Here is a 26958-nt window from a genome sequence, read left to right on the forward strand (position 1 = left end):
ATGTTTTTCCTCTTGCCCTGGTCTAAGATAGTGTGGGTTAGAGTACTGAGAAGGTGGCCTGGGGGCATCGTTTCTTTCTCTCACAAATGGGCTAGGAGATCTACCCTGGCACAGGGCAGAATCCTCCACATTCATCAGCAACACCTGTTATGTGAAGTCCTTTCCATTTGTGCCCCATAAATTGTATCTGTGCTTCTATGAAGCACCGTAGTCCCAGGTGTAAACTGCTTTCGTGTCCATCACTTTGCTCTGCCCCATTATGGGGTTCTGTCTTCTCATCCAGTGGCAAAATTCCTTGAAGGTGGTAATGGTATCTCACTTATATTGCATCCCACACAGTGCTCTGTACACAGTGGATAGAAAATGCCGAGACAGATTCGCTAAACTGCTTAGTACCAAGTCACTCTTGAGCATTTTGGTCAAACATCATCACCTTACTGCTGTTTAAATTTTTTTTTCCTCCAGAAAGTACCATTTGCTTCAAATGCTTTTAAGTTATATTTTTGCTCTTGGCTGGCTTGATAACTCCATCAAAGCTTGAAGTTTAAAAGGTTTTCTGAGATTTTCAAAAACTATGAACCTGATAAAACATTTTCTGGGGTAGAATAATAGTCTGTTTTCCTGTGTGTTTAAACCAGGGAGAGTTGGGGATGGGCAAAACCCATTTGGAGTGTATCCGTTTGGGGCTGACATTTTTCTCCTTTGTGATTTCCATTTTTTGAGTCAGAACTCAGCCAAACACGACCATCCTTTCCACTGGCTTCTCTAGACCCAGATCCTCTCCCCTCTGTTGCAGCTTTGTGCCAATGACATCTTAGATGGTGTTGATGAGTTCATTGACAGTATTGCCCTTCTCCCGGAACCAGAGAAGATCCTTCACACCCAGGACACAGACCACCAGCACAACTCCAGCCATGGGGAGGAAGAAGGTAATTGGTCACACTGATGTTCTAGGTATGGTGCCCCTGTCTGCATCTCTGAGTTGTGGTAGATACCCCAGAACTGCTCTCTGAATCCATTTCAGAAATGTTTTCCAACAAGTGACCCTGTCTCTCCTGCTAGTCTTAAAGGAAGACCCCCTAAGCAGTCTCCTGGAGGAGAAGAAATCAGAGCAGCTGGGCCTGCCTCAGACTCTGCAGCAGGAGTTCTCTCTGATCAACGTGCAGATCCGCAATGTGAACGTGGAGGTGCTCAGGTTTTCTGTCTCTCACACTTGCGGTTGGTGGCTGAGGGGACTGTTTCAGCCATGATTTGGGCTAGCAAATGGCTTTTCTGCTTTAACAGGGAAGTCTCTGTCCTTGCTTTCTTGTTTCCTAGGTTTTGTAAAGAAATAATTAACTGTTAACTGTTAGTTGTTTGGTTGTGTCCGACTCTTAGCAACCCCATGGACTGCAGCTCACCAGACTTCTCTGTCCATGGAATCTTCCAGACAAGAATACTGGAGTGGGTTGCCATTTCCTAGTCCAGGGGATCTTCCCAACCCAGGGATCGAACCCCCGTCTCTTGTGTCTGCTGCATTGGCAGGTGGATTCTTTACCACTAGCGCCACCAGGGAAGCCATTCCCATCTATTCTAAAGAAAGAAATATTTTAGAAATACAAGTTTTTTTTCCCCTTTACGCTGTTGTTCTCTCATAAGATGAACTAAGGGATAAACGGATGCTCGTATGTCTTAAAATCTCCTTAGACGCTCCAGCACTTCATTTGACCCTACGTGAAGGTGCTCAGATCCGGGAAGGTTTAGTGTTTTGGCGGAGGCTGCTGGTGAAGTTAATGGCAGGACTGAGTTTGGAAGCCAACCTCCTTATTCTCCAAGGTTCTTTGTGCTTGCCTTATCAGTTGCTTATTTCCTTAGTGGTTTAGATTCATAGTAAGAAGGTGACCCAGCCTCTTTGTTCATTTAACTTGGAGAGGTTTATTTACATTTTTCCTTTAGGGCAGGTATACACTTGGCTTCAGAGAACTGAATCTCTGTGAGGGAGTTTTAAAACTTGATGAGTTTTGCTTTTGCCCAGATTCCATTAACAGTAGCCCTGGGTCTGCGCACTTACATAGTTGTCTCCTTTGGTCTTTAAAACAGCTCTGAAGTAAGTGGTCTTATCCCCATTTTACAGACGAGGAAACAGAGACACTAAGAAATGAAATAACATGTCCGAGGTGAGCAGGTATTTGAAGCTGAGTCTCCAGGTTCCCCGCACGTGTGACTCTTTTCACTGTCCCCAGCTGCCGTCTCTAGTTGGCACTACAAGAAATCAAAAGAGGTTAAGACTCTTTGGTTGATTGGTTATCTCTGTCAACTCAGTGTCTGTCCCCTCTGTCCCAGTTGAGAACAGTTGGGCTATCCAGTGATCTAGTCCAAGAAGGAGATTTTGATTCCTTTCCCAGGGCTGCTTTTTAAAAATTATTGGAAGTGACTTCCCTGGTGGTCTAGTGGTTAAGACCCCGTGCTTCTGCCGTGATGGGCACAGGTTCGATCCCTGGTTGGGGAACTAAGATCCCACATGTTGCAAGGCACAACCATAGAAGAATATAAAACAGAATAAAATCACATACCACAAAATTCACCCTTAAAAAGTGTATAATTTAGTGGTTCTTAGTACATTTACAAACCCATGATTTACAAATCATTACCACTGCTACTTTCAGAGCATTTTTCATCATCGCCAGAGAAATCCTACATCCCTTAGCGTCTTCCTGTTTCCTTTCTCCCCAGCGCCTGCCTGATAGACACTCATCTTTTTTCAGTCTCTATGGATTTTCCCAGGAGTGCTTTTAACTTGAGTCAGGTTTTTAATGTCTTCCTGCTTTATTTTCCCATCTCAAAATAAATATAACACGTTTCAGCCTATCTCACAGCTTCCAGATAAAGCTTTTCTAAGTCAAAACACTTTGAGCTTATTCAATCAGTGCTAAAATTAAAAATCCATTTTGAAAATGAGTTGTCCACATCTTCGCTATTCATTTGTCTTGGGAGACTCTCTCTCTTGACTCTGTTACCAGCAACCTAGAGCATTCCGTTGCCTTATTTAAATCTGTTTGCCTCTGCAACCCCTTTGCAGTTCCTGTCTAAAGCAGCTCTTGATTTGTCCCCCGCAGATGGACGCGGCAGACAGGAGCTGCACAGTGTCCGTGCACTGTAGCAGCCACCGCGTCAAGATGCTGGTGAAGTTCCCCGCGCAGTACCCAAACCACGCGGCCCCCTCCTTCCAGTTCATCAACCCCACCACCATCACGTCCACCATGAAGGCGAAGCTGCTCAAGGTGGGCCTCTGTGTTTGCAGGTTCTCCTTGATGCCGTCAGGGTCTGAGTTGAGTAGTAAAGTTGAATGAAAACACCTTTGTTAAGATTTGGTCATCTTCTGTCCTTCCTCATGTCAGTGTTAACAGTTGTGTTCGTTTTGTGTAGAAAATCCCAAGTGCTGTTTCTTCATCTCTTTGGGTCATGGACCTACCCCACTTTGGAAGTCTGATGAAAGTCATAGACCCTTTTGCAGAAAAACTGGCACAGATGTTACATGTAACTTCAGAAACAGTGCATGTAAATAATAGGCAGTTCTGTAATTGCATATAATCTGCTCACAGATCTCATTAAAGCTATGAGATCCCAGGTTAATATGATACGACTTCATTTATTTGGAAACTATAGGCAAAATGTATTCTGAAGCTACAAGATAATTTCTAATCAGAAAAAAAAGTATTTAAGGTCATTAAAAAAAATCTGTTCCATAAGAGGAGAGGTGGCCACTTAAAGTGAGGCTGGTTTGCTGGACAAGTTGGGACAAGTTAGGTGGGGTACATGATATGACTGTGGTGCCTGAATGAAGGGGAATAGCCTTGTTGCAGTAGGGGGGACCCCTTCCAGGGCCTGAAACTGGGCTCTTGTCTAACACTCAGAAATGAGTTGTCCGAGGAGACACGTGCTGACAAAGCAAGAGGTTTTATTGGGAAGGGACACCCGGGTGGAGAGCAGGAGGATAAGGGAACCCAGGAAAACTGCTCTGCCACATGACTTGCAGTCTTGGTTTTATGGTGATGGGATTCGTTTCTGGGTTGTCTTTAGCCAATCATTCTGACTCAGAGTCCTTCCTGGTGGTGCCTGCCTTGTTCAGGCAAGATGGATGCAGCGAGAAGGATTCTGGGAGGTGGTCGGACATGTGGTGTCTCCTTTTGACCTTTCCTGCACTCTTCCGGTTGCCGGTGGCTTATTAGTTCTGTGTTCCTTAGCAGGACCTCCTGTCATAAAACAGCTCATGCAAATGGTTACTATGGTGCCTGACCAGGGTGGGCGGTTTTAGTCCGTGTGCTTCCCCCAACAGCCTGGCATTTCATCTTGACTGGGATAGGTTCGGAAACTTGATATGTCAGTTCACACAGAGCTGATCAAGTGGAATCCTCATAAAAATGCCCCTCAAGCTAGGATGATATGCCTTCTTCGATCTGAGCAGCATCATACGTGAAATCAGTGAAATTGTCCCAGTGACACCAGCTTGACCTGACTGCTGTTCATTTTTTACCTAGTTCGTATTATACTCACTTGATTGTTCCATCTTCTTGGTGTATGATAGGTAACCAGGAAACTTTTTAAGCTTCGTAAGAGTCTCTGAAATGCTAATTACTCAGGTTTTGTGATACTTGACATCTTGTCCTTGGAATCTGAACATTTTGTTGCCTCATTTGAACATATAAAAAAGATTTTTCTATTGGTATAAAAATGATAGGATAAGGAAGTGTGTTAAAGGTCTCGTTTGGTGGTATCCAATAGAAATGAATGTAGACTGCATGTAATTTTCAATTTTCTAGTAGCCATGCTAAAAAAAGTAATAGGTAAATTAATTTCAATAATATTTTTATTTAATCTGGTATATCCAAAGTGTTATCATATCAACATGTAAGCAATATAAAAATTATTGGGATAGCTTTCTTTTTTTTTTCCTTTCTTATACTAAGTTTGCAGCTTTTTTGGTGTGAGTTTTGTGTTTGCGGCACATCTTGATCCAGACTAGCCAAGCACACTTCATGTGCTTTAGCCCCATGTGGGTAATGACTTCTGTGTTAGACAGCCCAGGTCCAGTTTACATGCCTGTTTTCAGTATGTGTATGTCAATTTATACCTATAGCTGCTGCTAATTCTCTTCAGTTGTGTCTGACTCTCTGCGACCCCACAGACGGCAACCCACCAGGCTCCGCCATCCCTGGGATTCTCCAGGCAAGAACACTGGAGTGGGTTGCCATTTTCTTCTCCAATGCATGAAAGTGAAAAGTGAAAGTGAAGTTGCTCAGTCATGTCCGACTCTTAGCGATCCCATGGACTGCAGCCTACCAGGCTCCTCCGATACCTATAACCTTCTCCGATACCTATAGCATGTACTTTAAAATGTCAGATTTTATATTTTTAAAGGACCAAAAAAAAAGGTACTTTGTAATTTTCACATAAGTGACATCTGGGAATTCACTGGTAGTCGAATGGTTAGGACTCCATGCTATCACTGCCAAGGGCCTGGGTTCAGTCCCTGATTGAGGAACTAAATCCCACAAGCGGCAAGCGCAGCCAAAAAAAAAAACCAAAAAAGATGGAATCTATTCCCTCTGTCATGTAGGTATCACTTTGAACAGTTTTCAGTTCAGACTGGAGGATGTTACTTCTAAGTGGTACTGAGATTTCTCATGGAGGAGGGTGGGGTGGGGGAGAGCCAAGGAGTAGAATTCGCTATTAAGGAAGAATGGTCATTCTAATACAAGAAATGTGCCATCCCAAAGTCAGCCTGTGTGCGTGCCCTGGCAAAGGAAAGGGCTTCTGAAGGAGAACTCACAAAGGAGTCTTCTCTCTGAGCCTCTTAGACAGGTGGAAAGCAGCGTGTTGTGTTGGCAGCCTCAGACACAGCCACATTCTGGTCACTGAGCATCATTGCTGCTTCCAGTGCTTCTCACAATAAAAGCAAATCAGGAGGAAGAATGTTGCTCTTCTTGACTGTGTATTGTGCCTTTTCTAGATCCTGAAAGACACCTCCCTGCAAAAAGTGAAACGCAACCAGAGCTGTTTGGAGCCCTGCCTGCGCCAGCTCGTCTCCTGCCTCGAGTCTTTTGTGGTGGGATCCTTGTTACCTACCTCTGCCTGGGGCTTTTGTTTCCTTTCTCCTTTCTAAAGTCCTGGGCTCCCTGATCTTGTAATAATGCATCCTATTTTGTAATTCATCTTGAAGACTTAGTCTCTTTGACTTTAAAATTTCAGAACCAAGAAGACAGTGCTTCCAGCAACCCCTTCGCGCTCCCGAACTCTGTCACGCCGCCCCTACCAACGTTCGCCCGGGTAACCACCGCCTACGGGTCCTACCAGGATGCCAATATTCCCTTTCCCAGGACATCGGGGGCCAGGTTCTGTGGGGCAGGTAGGTCTTTTTTGGCTCTCTGATTCTAGATTTTGAGAGAAAGAATGTCTATATAAAAATTTCCATCAGAAAATTTTTCTTAATTTTCTGAGAACTCAAAAGATTTCCATCATAGTGTTATCTGAGCTGGATTGGCATTTGTAGACATATTCTAAGAATGTTTAGCAGAGTTATGGTCTTAACTTTTTTCATTCTGATGAGTGTGTATTTGTGTCTTGACTCAGAATATTGAGAATATATGTAGGAAATATAAAGCACCTGTGAAGACTTTTCCAAACCACATACATCCTTGTCTCTCCTGGATCCTAGAGATTCTTTTGTGGGGGGTGGGGGGTGCTGCACTGGGTTTTCGTTGGAGTGCACTGGTGCTCTGGTTGTGGTGCCTGGGCTTAGTTGCCCCAAGGCATGTGGGATCTTAGTTCCCCAACCACCCACATCCCCTGCATTGGAAGGCAGATTCTAACCCCTGGACCACTAGGACAGTCCCGATCCTGGAGATTCTGATCTTTGTCTTAAGTACAGCTGCAGTCATGAGCCCATGCAACTTAAAATACTAAGTATTATCCTTCAAGTATGTTGAAGTAGACAAAAGATTAACCAGTACTGTCTTAGGATTTCCCACGATCAGCTTCATGGCCTTGATGTGCATGTGTGATGTCTCCTTACAGGGTACCTGGTGTATTTCACAAGGCCCATGACAATGCACCGAGCAGTCTCTCCTACCGAGCCTACCCCGAGGTGAGTGGGGGATGCAGGCATAAGCTGCATTCATGGGCCAGAAGTGAGCAGACATGTGGGAATTTGCTTTTGGACAGTTTGTGTTAGTTATCAGCAAGTGCTCATTATAAAATTTATTCCCAGAAGATTAAGGTTCATTAAACTGCACCTAAGATGAGATTTCTACTATTAAGTTACTACTGGGAGGAATTGCTTGATAAAAGCTGATAAAAGTGTGCTTGTCAAAACAAGGCAAATGCTGTTTTAATGTGTTGTCCCCCTATTAAGTATTATCTGAACGTTAAATAATACTAGAAAAATAGCAAAAAAGATTATTTATAGTCCCATAACACTAATAGGGTAAAGTGTACCGTCTGGTGGCTCAGATGGTAAAGAATCTGCCTGCAGTGCAGGAGACCTGGGTCAATCCCTGGGTCAGGAAGATCCCCTGAAGAAGGAAATGAATGGTCACTCACTCCAGTATTCTTGCCTGGAGAATTCTGTGGACAGAGGAGCCTGGTGGATATCGTCCATTGGGTCACAAAGAATTGTACATGACTGAGCAGCTAACACTTTCACATTTTTCTTTCAACTTTAATTGGTCATTCCTAACATTACCACACATGTGTAGTGGATGTGCCGCCAGCCATCCCTAAAATCAATCTATAACCTTGTCATTATACCAGAAAGAAACTTTGAATTCCTTAGGGGTCACCCTAGTTCCCAAGTCCCCCATTCCTCTAGCTTTGGGCAAACGCTTATCTACTTTCTCTCTATAAATTTGCCTAACTCTGGACAGTTCATATATATGGAATTATATATGTGTTCCTTTGTTACTGACTGTTTTTACTTAGTATATTTTTAAGGATCATACGTGTTGTAGCCTGTATCAGTTATTTCTTTTTATTGCCAAATAATATTCCATCACAGGTGTATATACCATTTCGTATTTATTCACTCAGACCAGTCAACAGACATTGGCATTGTTTCCACTGTTTGGCCATTACAAATAATGCTGCATGAACATTCTGTACAGATTTTTGTGTGGATATGTATTTTTTCATTTTTCTTAGATATGTACTTGAGAGTTGAATGACTGTATCATGTTGTAAATTTTTTTCTTAATTAATACACTTTGTCTTTTAGAGCAGTTTTAGGTTCATAGCAAAGTTGAATGTAGAGAACACATACCTCTGACCCCATGCATTTACAACCACCCCCATACTAGTGGTTTTTTAACTTAAATATTATGCCGAAGTCTTTTGGTTCTGCAGTCTGATGGCCAGAATAACTTGGAAACACTCTTGCTACAAACACCTGGTTATACTGTATATGATATAATTAGCAAACTTAATAATGAATAGCTAAGCTAACAAGAAAGAAAGTTCATGAGCAGATGATACTGCTGTCCTGGGAGTTTGCCTGTCCCTGCAGTAACCCAGGCAGATGAGAAATTGGCCCCACAAGAACTGGGAGTTAAATGCCAGAGAAGCCCCTTCATGACACCAGATTCGTTATTCCAAAGGTTGGACTAGAAAACAAGTACCTACTCTTAAAGGGAAACCACAAATATCTGTATCTGAACTTTGGGTCAGCGGGAAAATGTTCCAATTAGAACGTTTTTTCCTACTAACCGTTTTTTGCTGAGGTATAATTTAGGGTACACAAATGTGAAGTCTGTGCCTTGATGACCAGCATCCAGATCAATATATAGCATTGCCCTCACCTCTCCCCAAAAGTTCCCTAGTCCCTTTACCTAGAGGAAATGACTTTTCTGCTTTCATCACTGAAGTTTAGTTTTGCCTGTGCTTGAACTTCATCTATATAGAATCATGCAGCATATAATATTTTATGTCTGGCTTCTTTTGCTCAACTTAATATTTTTAAAATTGATTTCCATATTATTGTGTGTATCATTAGTTCCATTGTATGAAAGTAATATAATTTGTTTATTCATACTCCTGTTGATGGACATTTGGATTATTTCCAGTTTTTATTTTTATTGTATGTAGACCTACACATACAAGTCTTTTAATGTACATGTGTAATAATTTCTCTATCCAAGAAGTAGATCTTTAGGTCATAGGATACATGTCTGTTTAATTTTATTAGAATTGTCAAAAAGTCTGTCCCTAGTGGTTGTGCCTTTTTATACTCTTCGAGCAGTGTTTCAGAATTCTGGCTATTCACATCCTCTCCAAAACTTGGTTTTTTTAGCCTTTTCGACTTTAGCCATTGTGGTGGTGTATAGTAGTATCTCATTGTACCTTTAACTTGTGCTTCCATGATAATGACTAATTGTAATAGAGTTGCAACTCTTAATACGCTGCCTCGGTGCAAGCTGTAACCCCCCTCCTTGGTTACCTTGTGAAGGTTCCTGTGGGCCCATTAGTGGTCCTACTCAGCCGTTGGTTGGTGCCATATTGGGCCCCTCCCCCAAGCGACCAACTGTCAGTGAGTGACTGTTGGTGGTCCTGCTCAGCCATTGGTTGGTATGGCAGTGGGCCCCTCCCCCAAGCGACCAACTGTCAGTGAGTGACCGTTGGTGGTCCTGCTCAGCCATTGGTTGGCACAGCAGTGGGCCCCTCCCCCAAGCGACCAACTGTCAGTGAGTGACCCGTTGGTGGTTCTGCTCAGCCATTGGTTGGTCAGTGGGCCCCTCCCCCAAGAGACCAACTGTCAATGAGCGACTGTCAGTTGGTTCATTCAGCCAACAGTCATCGGAATGGTGGTCGTCAGGCTGAGTGAGGTCAGAGGCAGATCCCAGTCTTCTCCCCGGAGCCCTTCAGCTCACCCACTGGCGTCCGGCCCAGGCCTTGAGGTGGCAGTGAACCTCTCCACCATTACTGCCTCTGTGACCTAATGTCAGCCACAGTCCAGTAACCTGGCCCCACCACTTGGGCAGCCTGAGGGCCTGTCGGGTCCTGGGACCTGACTCCCTCAGCAGTGACAGCTGGGGACCTGGCCCTGAGGGAGCCACCAACTGAATATACCTCCTCTTAGACAGGACCTGGACCTCGGACAGTGAAAGTTTTGCCGAGAGACTGTGCTCCTTCTTGTCAGAACAGAGAATAATGTTTGTCTAGTAGAGATTTACAGGAATGTCATTACCCAACCTCAAGAACACAGGATCTGACACCAAGAAGTTTGCAGCAACTGACCCCTCCCCTCCCTCACTTCTCCTGTCAAAGGGCTTTGCTGAGAACTCTTGGGGAGTTTGGGGCTTTTAAGGGACGAGCCATCCATCTCCTTGCAGGACCCTCAGCAAACCTTTCTGTGTTCCAAACTCCAACATTTTGATATTGCTTGACCTCGCTGTGCATTGGGCACATGGACTTGCATTTCAATAACTTAATGGTTTGTTGTTGTTGTTTAGTTGCCAAGTTGTGTCTGATGCTTTATGACCCTATGGACTGTAGCCCACCAGGCTCCTCTGTCCATGGGATTTTCTAGGCAAGAATACTAGAGTGGGTTGCCATTTCCTTCTCCAGGGGATCTTCCCAATCCAGGAATCAAACCCATATCTTCTGCATTTGCAGGCAGATTCTTTACCACCAAACCACCCGGGAAGCCAACATAGTCATGGTGAACAGCTTTCGTGTGCTAATTGACCACTTGGTTATTTTCTTTCGTGATGTGCCTGCTCTAGTATTTTGTATAGTTTTTTTTAGATTATGTTTCTTATTATCTGTTTGTGGTTCTTTATCCATTCTGATTGCAAATCCTTTCCTGGGTGTATATGTTGATTTTCTCCTAATTTGTGACTTGTCTTTCTCCCTCTTTAATGATTTTCATTTATTAGCAGTGTTTAATTTTACTGCAATTCAGTTTATCACTTTTTAAGTGTTAGGGTTGGTGCTTCTGTGTCTTGTCTAAAAAAAATGTCTGCCTACCCCAAGGTCATAGAAATATTGTGTGTTCCCTCTTAAAAATTTATAGATTTAAATTCCTTATTTAAGATCTGTAATTAATCTCGAGTTAATTTTTGTGTATGTGAGGTGGGGGGAGTCAAAGGTTTTTTTTTGTTTTCAGTAGAGATAGATAGTTGTTTTATATATGTAAGTAGCACCATTTATGGAAGACATTTTGCTTTTGTCAAATTTGCATTGATACCTTTGTTGAAAATCAATTGACCATATGTTTTGAATTTATTTCTGGACTGTATTTTCTCTTTGATTTGTTGGTTTCTCCTTATGCCAACACTACACTGTTAATGTAGGTTTGTATAGTAAGTCTTCAAATCTGGTAGTTAGGTTCCCTAACTTTATTATTCTTGTATAGGATTGTATAATTTCTGTAAAAATAGGAATCAGCTTACTGGTTTCTACAAAAAAAGTCTGCTCATGTTTTGCTTGAAATTGCATTAATTCTGTAGATCAATTTGGAGAAAATCAACACTTGAACAACATGAAATCTTCTGGTCTATTAACACAATGTATTTCTCTGTTGTTTTCAGTCTTCTTTAACTTCTCTCAGCAATATTTGTATTTTCAATGCACATCTTTAAGTGTGTCCCTAGGCGTTTAATGTGTTTTGATGCTATTGTAAATGCAATTTTAAAAATGTTTATTTTCCAAATGTTTGATATAAAGAAATACTATAGATTATTGTAGATTGACCTTGTATTTAAATACACTTACTAGTTTAAGTAGTTTACAGATTTCTTTGACTTTTCTGTGTATATAGTCATAGAAACATTCTCTGCTTCTGCAGATAAAGCATTTTTCAGTTCTAAAATTGCTATTTGGCTCCTTTTTGGAGTTTCCATCATCCCTGCCATGTTATATCCATCTTTTCCTCCTGATTTCATCAAGTACTAAGAATGGCATCACTTAGAACCATGAAAAGATTGAAGAAGCCAGTATAGATAACCTTGCCTTTTCAACCACAGATCTCTCTCGGCCTTGTCTGCCTATCACACTGGCTTGATTGCGCCCATGAAGATCCGCACAGAGGCCCCTGGGAACCTCCGTTTGTACAGTGGGAGCCCCACGCGAAGTGAGAAGGAGCAGGTCTCCATCAGCTCCTTCTACTACAAGGAGCGGGTAAGCGGCTCAGCCATGGCATTTGATACTTATCCTTTCCCTAGACTCTTGTTCTTGGCCTCCCTACCTACCACGTGCAGCACCTATTAATAAATTAGTGATCCCCCTGTGTCTTTCCCTTTCATACTTAGTATGTTAGAGAAAGACCATTGCTTTCTTCCTTTCAGTTGGTTTTAGCTACTGTAAATTGTATGGGTGTGGGAGAGTGTGTGACTGGTTGTTATAATCCATACTCTTTCCTCCCTTTAACCTTGTCTTTGTGATCCCCATTCATGAAGTCAATGCCCATCCTCTCAGAATCATGTAGCTTCAGGTCTTTCTGGGTATTCTGATGTTTGTTAGTAAATTTCGGGATGCTTCAGTAGGCTTGGTATCCTAATATATTTGGAACTTCATGGCTGTGGGAAGTTTTAAAGTTGACCTCTAAGAGATTTTATACTTTTAGTAAGTCTGCACTGAAGTACCCATTTGAATGGACCACTTTATACAAAAATCACCTGAAACTGTCTCTTTCTGTTCCTGCTTCTTAAGGAACTCATTGTCCCTAAAGTAGCTATTAAGCTGTCAGAAACCTTTGGTGACGAGAGTATAGAGAATGTCAGCAGAGCGTGGGAATGATTCTGAGGACTTTTTGTGTTGTCAGGTTGAGTCTGGCTTAAACCGGCTTTTAACTGACATGTATTATTTGGTTACCACCAAGTTACTCAAAAACTCAGTCCTTAGTAATACATTGTTGCTTTCTCCTGCTAATTGAGAAATGATAGATTGACTATAATTAAAATTTGCATTTTTTGAATTACTTAAAATAAAACCCCAATTTCCAGCAAGTGTTAGAGGTGTCTTCACTTCAGTTGCAGTGTAGTATCTCACCTTCTTGGTCTGCAAGATAGTTAGCTGTCTCTGACTTGATCAGGTCTTAGGGTTGTATGTGACAAGTGAGTGGCAGGAACTGATGCCTTGAGACATGACTAGAATTGGGCCAAACCTTCAGTCGAATAGGGAAAATGATTTTTTGTTGCCTTTCTGGCCAACTCCATAGTCCCCTTCTTTGCATCACTGATGGAGTTATCTACCCTCCCCCCACAACCCAACCCCCACAACTGTTCACAGACCTTCTTAGAACACTTCTGTCTTCCTAGGTGCTTTACATTCAAAGAAATTTTTTTTCTTTTTCTGCAAGCTAGCAGGTAACTGGTGAGATGCTTTAATAGATGGATTGGAACTAAGGCATTTTATTATTGATGTAATAGCCAAACAAACTCGCAGTTGGATAAGTGTGGGAATTTTCTTTAGTGTCAGAGCCAGGTTGAGGAGATCTTTTAGTCAAAAAGGCAGTTCTGAATTCTGTTTCAAATCACAGCATGCACTACTCATGCTTGGGTTCAAATTGGGCAGTACAGATGGACCAGCACTTTTGACCCGTGATAGTATATAAAGGTTGTGTTTCTTCAAGATAACTCCAGTTCCAAGAAGGGGCCTCTCCTAATGCAGAAGCATTTGTAAAGCCTACATATATGTTTTTGATGGTCTGGCCTCTTTTACGACAAAAGCCGTAGTCATGAAGAGGGAATAAAGTCCTGTAGATAACTAATTACCTCTTATCAGACAGGATCTGGATTGTGACATTTCAGATTGGGGTGTTCCCAGTGTGCTACTTCTTCCTAGAAACTGGGCCATTGTAGTCCTCTAGGATGACACAGTAAGTGGTTTGTGAATTATATTTCAGACAGTGGCCAAATAAAATAGGGAGAAATAGTTTTACTATAATTTCATATGAAACTATTGTATTGATGTATAACATGTACAGAAAAGTTCGCAAATCATTGCTATGTATTTCAGTGAATTAACAATCATACAGGCCAAGAAATAGACTATTCTAGGAACTCTAGAAGTCCTGGGGGAGGAAGGCACATTTTAGTGGATGACATATAGTAATTATTAGGAAATTGCTGATATTTAAGCATTTTTTACCTTAAGAAAAGGTTTCATGTGGTTCAACTTAGTAAGTTAAAATCAGTTAGTAATAACTGGTCAGGCAGTTATTTTGTGATGAATCTGAAATAAATTCATAAATTCTCCTTTGAAACTTGTTCACGTCCATCCCATTTACATGGGGCATAGGGGAGGAATTAAAGGTACAAAATATGCCACAATATAATGCATAGGCCACCTTATCGTCCTCACAGAGGACGATAATGGTTTTATCCCTCAAGGAGTATTTTATGATTCTCGGTGTCTAGTTTCAAATGTCAAATCATATCACTTTTATTACTTTCGTCCTGAAAACGATCCTAGTTTACTAAATTTTTCTGTGCTTGTCTTCATTTTTAGCTCAAATTTTATCTCATACATACTTTTATTCTTATTTAGATCTCTACACCTGAAAACTTTAAATGAGTAAGAATAAAGGAAAGGAATATAACTGCATTAAAGTATAGCATTGAAGGAATGATGGAGTATTTTGGAGATTGAAGAAAAAAATCTCTTAAAGCTGTTGGGGACTAGTATTCATTTCACTTGTTTTTGTGTGTTTTTAACCTTCCCTACTTAGGTCATCTTGTTTTATCACCGAAAGGTTCTCCAGATGGAATTCCAATGTTCACTCTTAAAATTTTTTTTAATGTGAGAGAGGTTTTAAAAAAAGGACACATTAAATTTCGTAAGAAGTTAGAAAGCACAGAGAGGTACTAACTTTCATTTGGTAACTGGACCATCAGTTGATGTCACTAAAATAGCTTTAATGTAAACAACTGAGGAGGTCCTGGTTCATAGAATAATTTCTGATTTCCAGAAACAGTGTTTTGTGCTCCCAGTTTCACACTGATGCTTGAGTTGTTAGCAAGAGCCTTCCTTTCCCACAGGCTCTCGCTTCCTCGTGGCACCCCTCTGAGGATGGTCCTGGAGTCCCAAGATTGAAACTCCAGTCTCCCCAGTGGACCCCAGCCATACCAAAAACAGTTTAGTGTTGAGTCTGTTGAGGAACTTCTTCCTGTTTAGGAATGAGAATCTTCTCGCGCATACATGTGCTCTTGAAGGGGAAGCAGAGTTCTCCACCTATTTCTTACGATCTTAATTCTTATAGGAGAACCACAGGTCTCCATTGTCGTTCCTCTGTCAGAGCTGTGTGGACATCAGCCTCCTGATATCTTGAAACATGTTTCGGACTAAAGGACAATGACATTGAAGCTGTGTTTGGAATGTGATGGGTTGGGGGGTGGTTGAGGGCTTCAAGTACTGCTGTGCTGAGGTTCATGTTTTTCAGTTGTTCCCAGCTGGAGTTTGCAGTATATTATGGTACCTTTGAATCCATCAGATGTGTGGGAAGCTTTCATTTTATTCTATATTTTTTCCCTTTTAATTTTCTCGGTGTTTTTCTTCCCTCCTCCTGGGTGTAACGTTTTCACGCACAGATGTCTCCTCGCTCTGCCCGGCGACGTTGGTCCATACAAGCAATTAACGACTTCCCGGTACTGTGCGCTGTCAAATGCTCTTCTTAACTAATCTTGTCTCTGCCCAAAGGCCCAAGAATAAAATGCCACCTGCCTGGCTTTGAGGAACCTGAAATGACAGTCTGGCTGGTCTTTAGGACCAGCATAATCAATTTCTCACTCTTAGGAGTCAGGCCCCAGGGACTGTCCCCTGGTTCTATCAGTTTCAAATAGTTGAATACTGATATCACTAAGGATTATGAATAGACTTCTTTGAAAATGAAGCTAAATGCTAGATTTCTTGGAACGAACCCTGATGATAAGCCTTTAGTTCACCTGATTTCACTTGGAGTATTTGTATAATTTCATAGAACTTTTAAAAGCCCACGTTTGGCATGGCGGGGCAGCAGAGGAAGATGTAAGAGGCTTCTGCCATTCTGTCTCTGTTTTTATCATCTTGCTTATCGAGTTCAAAGAGGGAAGTGCCCACCTGCTTCCTTGGCGTGATACTGAAGCTAGATTTTAATCCTTCGGGAATTTCCTGGAACAAAATTTTTTCCTTGCCATCAATATTTTTCATTGACAGTAGAACTTCTGCAATGGACATCTTCTTTTCCCTTTCTCTTGCTGACTCTCTCCTCTTCTGTCTTCCTCTCCCACCCGCTTCATGTTTCAGTCGTGCCATAGAAACCTCAGGCTGTGCAAGGCGGCAGTCTTGAGGCTTTTGTGTAAATTCCCTTATAGGGGGATCGTCCCGTAGCCTTTTCATATAAAAGCCAGTTGAAATCAGGAAGCCTGATGAGCAAGTGCCGCTGCTGCCCAACACCTTGGAGGTGGAGCCACCCCTCTGGCCACCTTTCCTCAGAGAGCCTGTCCTACCAACCCAGCTGCTGTGTTTCCACTGATTTTCCAGAAGTCCCTGCTCCCGCTGCTATTTACATAGGAACTCATTTTGACTCACTTCCCACTCTGCTGATTATTATGCATTGTTGATGGGGTTGCTGCGAAGCAGTTGGTGGCTTATTCTTGGGCTGTTTTACATTTAACCCATTTATTGGCATCAATGTTGCCTCCGATTGTAGCAGTAACACTGGTGGTTCAGTCGCAAGCTGGCTATTGGTTGTCATTCAGTGCTCTCTGCACCAGTGCCTCCCTCCTCGCCCCTCTCTCCCCACCCCAGTCCTCGCTGTCCTCTTTCCTCTAATTCCATGAACACCTTCTTGGTCTGTTCAGAGGAGCATCCCGGTCTCATGGTGTGTTTACTTGTCTGTCTTGCTTTGTCTCTCCTCCCTTGATCCCTGCTCATGGAATCTGTGGGGAAGGGGTGTTTTCTATTGATGGGGCATTGAGATGACCTAAGAGAAGTGCAGAGTCCTTTGCCTCCCAGAGGTACTGATTTTACTGCACAGAAAAGTATCCACATTTAAGCCCATCAGAGTGGGACTGGAGCAATGCAGGAGGTTTAGGGGGTTTTGGGGCCCCAGTACCCTTATCTCACCTGGAAAGGTCAGCCATACCTCATCCCAGTGATCATGGTTGTCATCACCTGATAGTGACTCAGGCCTGATAGATGATCCTAAAATCACCAGCAAGATACTAGGGCAAAGAAGTCATGGGGAGGTGTGGATAAGATATGAACCATTTTTGTTGCCAAAGCACTGGAGGGAACACCCTGAAACACTGTCCATGCTTGTTAGGGAGCAACAGGGACCTAGGCCCTGACACCTGATTTGAGATCTACTGCATCTTCATTTAGGCAGCGTTGTTGGATCTGAATCCCTAGAATAACTGGCCCAAGACAGGATTACTGCGTGGCTTTGTAGCCTTAATGGGAGATAGCTCATATTTAAAAACCATCAACCTCACCCAAAATTAAAACAAAAATTTTGTGCCACCTCCCCTTTAAAGATTTTTCAATAATGTTTTCTGGTTATTCTTGCTGGATTAAATGAACAAAAAGAGCTGTCCCTTTATTGTCTCTGCAGTTTGATTCTTGGTGGCAGCTGTCATTAGGATGATCCTATGTTAGGGACTCTCCTTCTATTATAGGCTTAAAGGCATCTTATGTAAAGCAGTCCCTGTACATTAGTATAGATCAAACAGAGAAGCACCTGGAAGCCTCTCAAGAAATTGATAGGGAAGTCCCAGGAAATACAGGTTGTGATTTCTGTAAATCAGTTAAGGGTAGTTGCAGAAAGTTGCCCAGACCACTGTCTTTGCATTTTCATCAAGGACTAATTGATGACTCACATGGACCTGTTTCTACCTATTTTAACCAAGACTGCAAATGGGAGAAGAGCCCTGAAGCATCTCTTTGGACCCTGAGTTTTCTTCTCTCTGAATGTGTCCAATCTTAACAAATCCCTAAAGGAAATTAAACAGCTTGAGGTACAGGCTTGTGAGCCCAGCCTGGAACACAGCAACTTTGTCTGAGCCCGGTGTGTGAAGCCCGATAGCCTCAGGAGCAGTTTGCCTCTGCCCGTCTCCAGCACACTGCTCTGACTCCACAGAGCTCAAGCCAATGCTTGGCAGAGAAGTGTCTTTACACGTGCATAATTAGAAGACGGTATGTTGAACAGGCCTCACTAGAATCAGTTATTGATCTCCTTATATGCAGAAATGGATCCATTTTTATATGGACCAAAACTGTTTATGTATTAACAGGTAGCTTAGGACTTAATCCCCACCCACACCCCGCCTTTAAAATCATACTTTTAAAAATGGTTAACAAGTATGGGCTTAGCAGCCTGACACCTGTGTTCAAATCTCAGCTCTAGGAGTACAGCCTTGAGTAAGCTCATGTCCTCATTAGTCAAGCCTGGGGCTCTCTCATTTCCCAGGTACCGGGTCCTCTATGTCCGTTTTAGGGAAGCCTCTGGGGAAACAGACAGTTGCTTGTGGTCTATCACTCAGGTCCCTCTGCTCAAATATTTTTGACATTCTGAAATTGATGTTTTGCTTAGAAAACATTCTTATATGAACTAGTCTATTTGCAAATGAACCACTTTGGGCACATGGACCTTAATTATTATTATGTTTTCATTAGGTTTGCTTAAAAAGTCAAGAAATTGTGGATGTTTCAGTGTGGTCTGAACGCTGCACACCCCATCCCTCATGAATCCTCCATTGACTTCCACTGTTCAGTTAAATGGAGCTGGCATAAAATTCTCAGTTGTTGAAGGGCTTCTTCTTTGCTCTTTGTAATAAGGAGCCAGAATCAATGCCTTGAAAGCAGTGCTAGAAGCCTTTTGACCAACCCAGAAGACCCAATTAGATGGATCGTATTTGGCTCCAGATTGAAACTGTTGAGTGTAAATGTTTTTTGGTTTTTTTTCTGCCTTAAAAAAAAATCCAGTACCCTAAATCTCACTGGAGATGACTGATTATGTGGGATCTTGCGGGTGTGTCATTTCCTGGGATTTTTAAACTCCCAGAAACCTGGATAAAAGTCACACTGAAGTGAGTTTGTGGACTTATCCCCTCCCCGCTCCAGTTAACCGCGTTGTTTGTCCTGTCACTGCTGGGTTGGTGGACATCGAGTGTCCCTCCCGAAAGCCAGTCCTAGTGCTCAGGGCACTTGCGACTGCATGGTCTCGTGTCAGTGAATGCTGCCTGGCTCCAGCCCATCCTGACAAGCTCTTTGGTCATTAGCACAATCACCCCTTATTTACACCCACATCAGTATTCTTTAGAAAATAAGCTGGGCCAGCAAAGAATTGAAGGGCTACCTGCTAATAATAGTTGTAGCTTCTTGTATTGAAGAATTGTGACTTGTGTATGGATACACAGTATTAATAACTGAACTGCTTCTAAAACCAAATGGGTTAAGGTTGATAGCATGTATGTTTATATATATGTATCCAAATTGATAGCATATATGTTTACAAATTACTACGAACAATTCAGATACTTCAGCTAAAGGTCTGCTTTTTACCTGTCGTGCACTGACTCTAGGTTTCCTAGATTTAGTAGGTTCCATGCCACTTATTGACCCTATAGAAAATTACATGCATTGGACAACTTTAGGGATTAGATGGGACATCAGTGGTTAGAAATACCTGAATATAGACCATGACTGATTTATGGGAGAGTGATTGTATCAGAATCACTGGTGGAAAAGGAATTTATCTGTGAGTCATCTAAGTAATTATCTAACCTACATGCCCGAGAGTTTACGGACATTTATAAAAATTAGAGATTTTTAAATTGCACCTTCCCAGGTGATACTTTGCACCCTCAGCTTTTCATTGTCTGTCGATTAACCTTGTGAGATTGAAACCACAGAGCTTGTCCTGAGGCCAAAGTTACCAAGTGAGTGAAGAGAGAGTGACCAGAGCCTGCACCCACCACAAAAAAGAAACGTGCTGGGGGTCACACCGAGCCAGGGCCTGCGGCAATAAGACCAGTAAACCTTGCTCTGCTAGTATAACCAGGCCCTTTCATGAGCTCCTTTTGCCTCCTTTGTTAATAAATATGTCACTTCCCTCCTGAGTTGAATCACTTAGTTGACCCCCTTTCTAACTTCTGGAAATAAAATAAAATAGAATATTGTTCCCTTGGCTGGTCGTCATTTTGCAGATACCAGATGGGGCTACACTCTCATAATTCTCATTCTCTTTCCCCCTCTCATTTCCCAAATACAGACTTCTCTGCAGGCCTTTGTAGGGGAGGCTCTGGGGAAATAGGATAATTGCTCCTGACCTTCCATGTTCATTACCCAGGTCCCTCTGCTCAGGTATTTTTGACATTCTAAATGATCGCTTTTAGAAATAACTCAGATCTGCTAGGAAAAACAGGGCAATTCTCCTTGAACCTCTAAGTTACTGTGTCTGCCTCCCATAGATGAAGGTTTTGCAGATCCTACACTACTGTGTCTGAATTAAATTTCAACAAACTTGATTAAAGCTATCTGAAAAGAAATAAAAAAAAAACTTCGATAATTTAAAGCAAGAATTTTGAACCTAGGACTGAACCCAACCTTAAAAGTTGCTCTTAAAAAAAAAAAAAAAGTTGCTCTTCTCCCACATTTTTGTGGTCTTATACTAACGTATTTACCTGCTGTTCTTTCTTTCTTTTTTAAATTTTGGCTTCAAGGTATTTATTTTTGAGCACCTGCAGAATGTATATAGCATTGCAGTAGGTGCTTATTTTAACTGTTAGGATTTTGGACCATGAGCTCAATGCCCTTTGTCATCCTTTTTATTTCCTACAGATGCTGATTCATTTAATTGTGGGCATGATGTAATGCAAAGTCTCTGCAAATTACCAATGACCCAACAATGATGTGCTCTGCAAGTGTAGGTTTCCATTCATCAAAGTCCCTATTAGTTATATCTTGTCATCTCCCCCAGAAATCAAGGAGATGGAAAAGTAAGCGTGAAGGATCGGACTCTGGCAATCGACCAATCAAGGCTGCTGGGAAAGTGATCATTCAGGATATTGCTTGCCTTCTTCCGGTTCACAAGTCATTGGGAGAACTATACATGTAAGTTCAGAATTTCAACTGTGCTGTGCTTCTCACTTAGTCATGAGTATCAGAGTTGTTCATTTTATTTTTTGGCTGCTCTGAGGCTTGCGGGATCTCGGTTCTCTGACCAGGGATTGAACCCAGGCCACCGCAGTGAAAGCCCAGAATCCTAACCATTAGGCTGCCAGGGAGCTCCCTATTTATCTTTTGAGGTATTAGAATCTTTTCATCAAGAGCAGTTTTAGGAGAAGTCCAGTTCATTAGCTTTCTTCTGCTGGATAGCGAAATTACCACACAGACCTAGTATTTAAATAACACGCATTTATTATCTCACAGTTCCCCTGGGTCAGGAGTCTGGGCTTGGCTTACCTCGGTCCGTGCTCTTATCTCCCCAAACTAAAGTCACAAAGTTGCTGGGTGGCAGTTTTAGCCAGTGCTCAAGGTCCTCTTCCAAATCCATGGAGGTTGTTAGCAGGATTCAGTTCCTTGCAGCCAAAGAACTCAGGGAATTTCATCTGTTCAGAGACTAGCAAGAGTGTCTCACTGATGCTTTAGCTTCTTTCTAAGGTCTTGTCTGTTTAGGTCAGGCCCATCCAGGAGAATCTCCCTTTTGACAATTATGGGAGTGATATCCCATCAGTATTTACTGGTCTCACCCCTATTTAAAGAGATGAGAAATCTGCTTTATACAAGGCACATACAGCAATCTTGGGTACAGTCTTAGAATTCTGCCTCCTGCACTCAGTATGTAAAACATTTCATAGTAAAGCCACTTTGGTTGAAGGGAGGTGGGAGGTGAGTGACAGGCACACAGACGCTGCTGGCCTGTGGTTCCCCGTCTTCCAGAACTTGAATGCATAACAAAAAATATTTCTTTTGTTGTATGTACAGAGCACATTACCCCTTTTGTTAGAAACTATAGTCGGTATTACACACATTTAAATCAAGTTTTATTCAACCCTTAAGCCTAGGGAACTCCCCAGGAAAGCTGGCTGGCAAATTGGTCTTTGAGTCTGGCCTCTTTTCCTGACTTCAAAGAGGTGAGCAATTTCACCTTCCCCAGGCCTGAACTCAAGAGTGTAACATCAGCTGTGATGTTGGGTAAGGTAAGCTTTTACTGCATATTATGTAGAAAAGGAGCTTAAGGCCAATACAAATAAAACATTTTGAGTGACAACCTAAAGAGACAGTTTTTAGTTTGTTTGTTAAGCTGGAAGTAGTTGATTTAGAAGTCAGCTAGAAAGCAGCTTTTTAATTCTTTTTAAATTTCAGATTGAATGTGAATGATATTCAAGAAACGTGTCAGAAGAATGCCGCTTCTGCCTTGCTTGTTGGAAGGAAGGATCTTGTCCAGGTATTTTCCATCCCTTTTGTTGGAATTCTGGATTTTTCTCTTGGAGCAATTTCTATTCACTTTATGGTGTGGTTTAGTGACATTTTAAGGTGTGCCTCCTATTTTGTAAATTTTTTTCCATTTTCTTTGCCAAACTCTAGGGCTGTTGCAACTGTCTAAATTCCTTGGATATTTCTCTTATTAGTGCTTAGTTGAGAAAGTCCTAAAGCATTTACAAAGTATTTTTGTAACAACTCTTTTCTAGTGTTTGGTGATGGTTAATAAATTTGGATATCTTAATCTTTGCCATTTGCACCCTCAGTTCTGTTTTGTTTTTACTTTTAAAAGTGTATCATTTCATACAAGGTTTACAAAGGCAGTCCTTAAGATGGAGATACGTTGAGTCCTAAAATATGATGTTATATTACAAAATTTAAATTTCCTATATTTCTACAGGAACACATTAGTGCATTAAGCATGTTACACCTATGTTGGTGGACTTTTTTGTTGTTGTTGTTGTTGTTTTCCTTTCCTTTTTTTTGGCCACATTGCACAACTTGTGATCTTAGTTTCCCACCAGGGATAGAACCCATGCCCTCGGCACAGAAAGTACAGAGTCCTAACTGCTGGACCGCAAGGGAATTCTCAGTGTCATTATTTTTTTTAAATAGTTTTATTGAGATTGTAGTCCAGAGCCCATGCAATTCACTCATTTAAGAGGTACCATTCAGTGGCCTTAGTATATTCACAGCATTTTGCAGTCATTGCCACAAGCAATTTTGGAATGTTTCCATTACCCATAAAGGCTCACTCTTCCATCCAGCTCTTTCCAGCCCCTAGTTTACCTTCTGTTCCACTCTGTCCTGCAGTGTGCAGATTAGGCTGAGCAGTGGGAACTGCTAGCTGTTGTCCTGTCTGCTTAGTTTTCTCCTTGTAACCTTCCAAATGACCCAGGACTAAGGCCTTCCCTTGATTTTTTTAAGTTTCTTTTTTTTTTTCCTTCCAGTATTTCTTTTTTTTTATGTGGACCATTTTTAAAGTCTTCATTGAATTTGTTACAATATTGTTTCTGTTTTCTGTTTTGTTCTTTTGGCCCCAGGGCACTTGGGGTCTTAGCTCCACAACCAGGGATGGAACCAGCACCCGCTGTGGGGAAAGGCAAAGTCTTAACCACCAAACTGCCATGGAAAACCCTTTCCCTTGATTTTTATCTGATCGAAAAATCTCTTAAGATTTTCTTTTGTCTCCTACTAAGCACCATCAAGTCTCTGCTTCAGACCCTTTTAAGTAAAACTTTCAGTGATGAATTTAATCTGTCTCTTTAAGAACCGAGCCACCTAAAATTCTGCAAACATTGAGAAGGCAAAACAAAGTACTGGAACTAGTGGGGAGTTTCTAACAGCGAGTGTCAGCCCAGCTCTGCTCCCTCGTGGTGTAACCCTGGGCAAAGGATTTCAGATTCTCTCAGCCACTGTGTGTATTTGTAAAAATGAGACCCACAAGAATAATTACCTCATAGGGTTGATGAGAAGATTGGTTTACTTTCTAGAAAGATATTCTCTGAGGAAAAATTACTTCCTACAGTGTTTTGTTTGTTTTTTTCACTTTTTCTTTTAAATTTTCAGTACTTTTATGGCAGAGTTGATTTGGAAGGTCAGGCCTAGTACAGGTGAAGTGAAGCGGGAAGACCCTTTCCTGGGGCTCAGACACACCTGGATTTACATCTGGGCTCTGTCCCTTTCATGTTGTGTGATCCTAGGCAGCTTCCTAATCATTTTGAACTTCATTTCCTCAACTCTAAAATAGAAACAATACTTCTGCTTCTGAGGTCCTTATGAGAACTCAGTAAGGTAATATATATACAATTTCCATACCTGTATCTCATAGGAGTAAATATCCAATATGTGGCAAATGGTTGCTGCTCTTCTTGCAGTTCTAGTCATCACTGTGGTATGGTCTTCCCTTTAAGGGCTGGAAATGACATCAGTGCTAATAACGCTTGAAGAGTTTTTTTTATTCTTTATTCACATGTTGAAGATGATGTGTCACCTGCTTTGCAAGAAAGATTTGCAGAAATAAACCTAAGTATCAACTATTTCTGTTGAAGGCACTTAGGAAACATGTATTATAAATGAGAAAATAATGGGCCCAAGTTGTCAGCCAGGATAGTAAAAGTCCTTTCTTATCCCAGAAACCTCTTCTAGCAACCATCCAGCTGGGCCACTGATAATAGAAATGAATGTTTTTCATTTGAACCAATACTCATGGGTGTTATTGGAGCCACACGATTTAGTTGATTTTTTTTTTTTTTACATATCTGATGTGTTTCTGTTCCTGTTTTTCAGTGTTTTTATTTGCTTATTTTTTCTTCTGTTTTAAACTCCTGATTAAAAGTCTGTATCTTTTTCCTTTTGAGTTTCTCTCAGAGTCTAGTAGTGTTTTCCAGTTAGTGGGCATATAATACTAAGAAAAAATTTCCAAAAATATATTCCATTTTTATAGGTATGGAGGGGATGGGGACTCTGCTGATGATGTGATGTATTTGTATTTAGGGTGTGCCAAATCTTGGATTTAATAGACACCTTATGGACTTTAAGGTGTCTTGATGAGTCCAAGCCCTGTGAGATTTCAAATTTGGAGATATTCCTCACATTTGATATCAACAAAAAGAAAGCTAGGTCTTGGTCTATTTTTCTGTAGCTTCAGAGAGTGTACTGAAACTTTCATAATGAAAAGTTTTTCATTATTTGAAGAAAGGACAGATCTTCAGTGTGATATTGAATGTATTTTTTTTCCCCTGCCAATTCACTAATGAAGCAGCAGAAAAAGATACGTGAGTCATTGGTTGAATAGATGACCCATGGAGGTTACCGTATAGTGTCTTTCTCTGAAGTCTGCTTCATAAAAGTTTTTAAGGCTAGTTTTTTTCAGATGGGGATACAGGTCCCCAGAGAATCTTGCAGAAATGCAAATTCTGATTTCAGTAGGTCTGGCTAACTCTACATTTCAATAAGCTCCCAGCTTTGGCCGCCCCCAGAGTGGCAAGGCTTTATTTAGGCTGTGTATGGAGGTGGGGGGGGGGGTGGTGGTTCTTTCCTGGTTCCTGGTCCTCTGCTCGCCAGTCTGAGTGTGGCTGTTTCTCTTTGATCTGTCCAGGTTTGGTCGCTGGCCACAGTAGCTACGGATCTTTGCCTTGGTCCGAAGTCTGACCCAGATTTGGAAACACCCTGGGCTCGACATCCATTTGGGCGACAACTACTGGAGTCCCTGTAGGTTTTGAGAGCTAAAAGTGAGGAAAATGAGTGGTGTCACTTTTAGGTCTATAAATGCTTTCAGTGTTATTGTCTGAAGTACAAAGCCCTGAGGCATGAGAAGAGGAAGTGAGACCTTTCCTTTTAAAGTTGCAGTAATTTCTGTGCAGAACTGATTTCTTAGAACAGGAGGAACTATACAATATTTGTCATTTATAATGAGGATGTTAAACTCAGGTATCCTTGAGAGAGTTATGCTTTATCCCAGAAGTCGTATCTGCCTGAACACAGAGCTCCTGAGATAGAAAGTTTGTTGAGGTGCTGGAGAACCTCGGCCCTGGGAGCAGGTTAGAGAACTGCATGTTGGCTTTGTGTTGTGTTCACCCTACTAGACAGTTTATGAAGATACTGAGTTTGATTTATTGCACTAAAGTATGACTAACAGGAAATACAACGTGCAAAATGATTTACAGCCAGGAAAAATCACTGGAGCCTCCATGACAGGGAGGCCCAGGTCCTGAAGAGAGATGGAGAAGCTCTCCTTCCTTCAGGTGGAGGCTCGCTTTACCTGCTTGAGGCGAGATCTGGGATGCTTGCTCACTCTTCAAGTGCCTCATGGTAACAGGATAATGATGTTTGTTCTACCCACTTCCTAGGAGGCTCATGAGAAAGTGTGAAAACACCTTAAAACTATTAGACTTTGCTTGTTAGGAAAGTATCGATACTATTCCATTGCAAAGGCCAAGTTCCTGGGATCTCTACCTCACCTTCTGGGGCAGTTGTCCTGAAAGGAGCAAAGGGGAAGTGAGGACCTAAGAGGTAATAAAACTGTTCCCTGTTGTTCTTATTTAATAGCTCAGACTCATAATGCCACCTCTGGAGTCTGAAGGGCTCCCCATTTCACTGAGCACTTTCATGTAGCCTCAGGCTATATGAATGGAGGACTAGGAAACCCCCAGAAAGCAGAGTGATGCCTCCTTGGAGTTGGGGAGGCCTCATTCAGATGTGAGTTGAGTCTCCCTGATTCTCAGAGAAACTTCATTCAAGTCTGAGCCCAGGCCTGGATGCCTACCAGGAATTTTCAGATGGGTTACCTAGGTCATGTGGGATACTCTGATAGGGGTTATTCCAAAACAAGTCGATCAAGCTGCTGGGTCTGTAGAAAGCTCTTGTTCCTGATGGTGGCTTTTGAGGCAGAATCAAGAATTCTCCCTTCTTTTATGGTTTATAATAGGGTACTGAATATAGTTCACTGTGCTATACAGTAAGGCCCTTGCTGTTTATCCATTCCATATAAACTATAATGGAAAGGCATATGAGAAAGGATGCATA

The 26958-nt window shown here is 41.8% G+C and overlaps 1 protein-coding gene across 3 annotated transcripts in view; it reads left to right on the forward strand.

Annotated features, from left to right (window-relative positions):
• The window catches only part of WDR59 (WD repeat domain 59), a 77271-nt gene that overhangs the window by 41191 nt on the left and 9122 nt on the right, over window positions 1–26958 (forward strand). For 2 of the 3 annotated variants that reach the window (XR_006263390.1, XM_043436339.1), the window contains exons 12-22: window positions 797–929; window positions 1063–1187; window positions 3096–3260; window positions 5990–6085; window positions 6229–6385; window positions 7054–7123; window positions 11994–12147; window positions 15558–15614; window positions 20927–21060; window positions 22315–22396; window positions 25532–25644. Coding sequence is in view for 2 of the 3 variants with exons in the window: in XM_043436339.1 (XP_043292274.1) it covers window positions 797–929; window positions 1063–1187; window positions 3096–3260; window positions 5990–6085; window positions 6229–6385; window positions 7054–7123; window positions 11994–12147; window positions 15558–15614; window positions 20927–21060; window positions 22315–22396; window positions 25532–25644 (1286 nt within the window). In the remaining variant the exon portion in view is untranslated. The remainder of the gene's footprint in view (window positions 1–796; window positions 930–1062; window positions 1188–3095; window positions 3261–5989; window positions 6086–6228; window positions 6386–7053; window positions 7124–11993; window positions 12148–15557; window positions 15615–20926; window positions 21061–22314; window positions 22397–25531; window positions 25645–26958) is intronic. The other variant, XM_043436340.1, reaches the window with a different exon arrangement.

This window comes from Cervus canadensis, chromosome 18 (assembly GCF_019320065.1).
Source record: "Cervus canadensis isolate Bull #8, Minnesota chromosome 18, ASM1932006v1, whole genome shotgun sequence".
Lineage (NCBI taxonomy): Eukaryota > Metazoa > Chordata > Mammalia > Artiodactyla > Cervidae > Cervus > Cervus canadensis.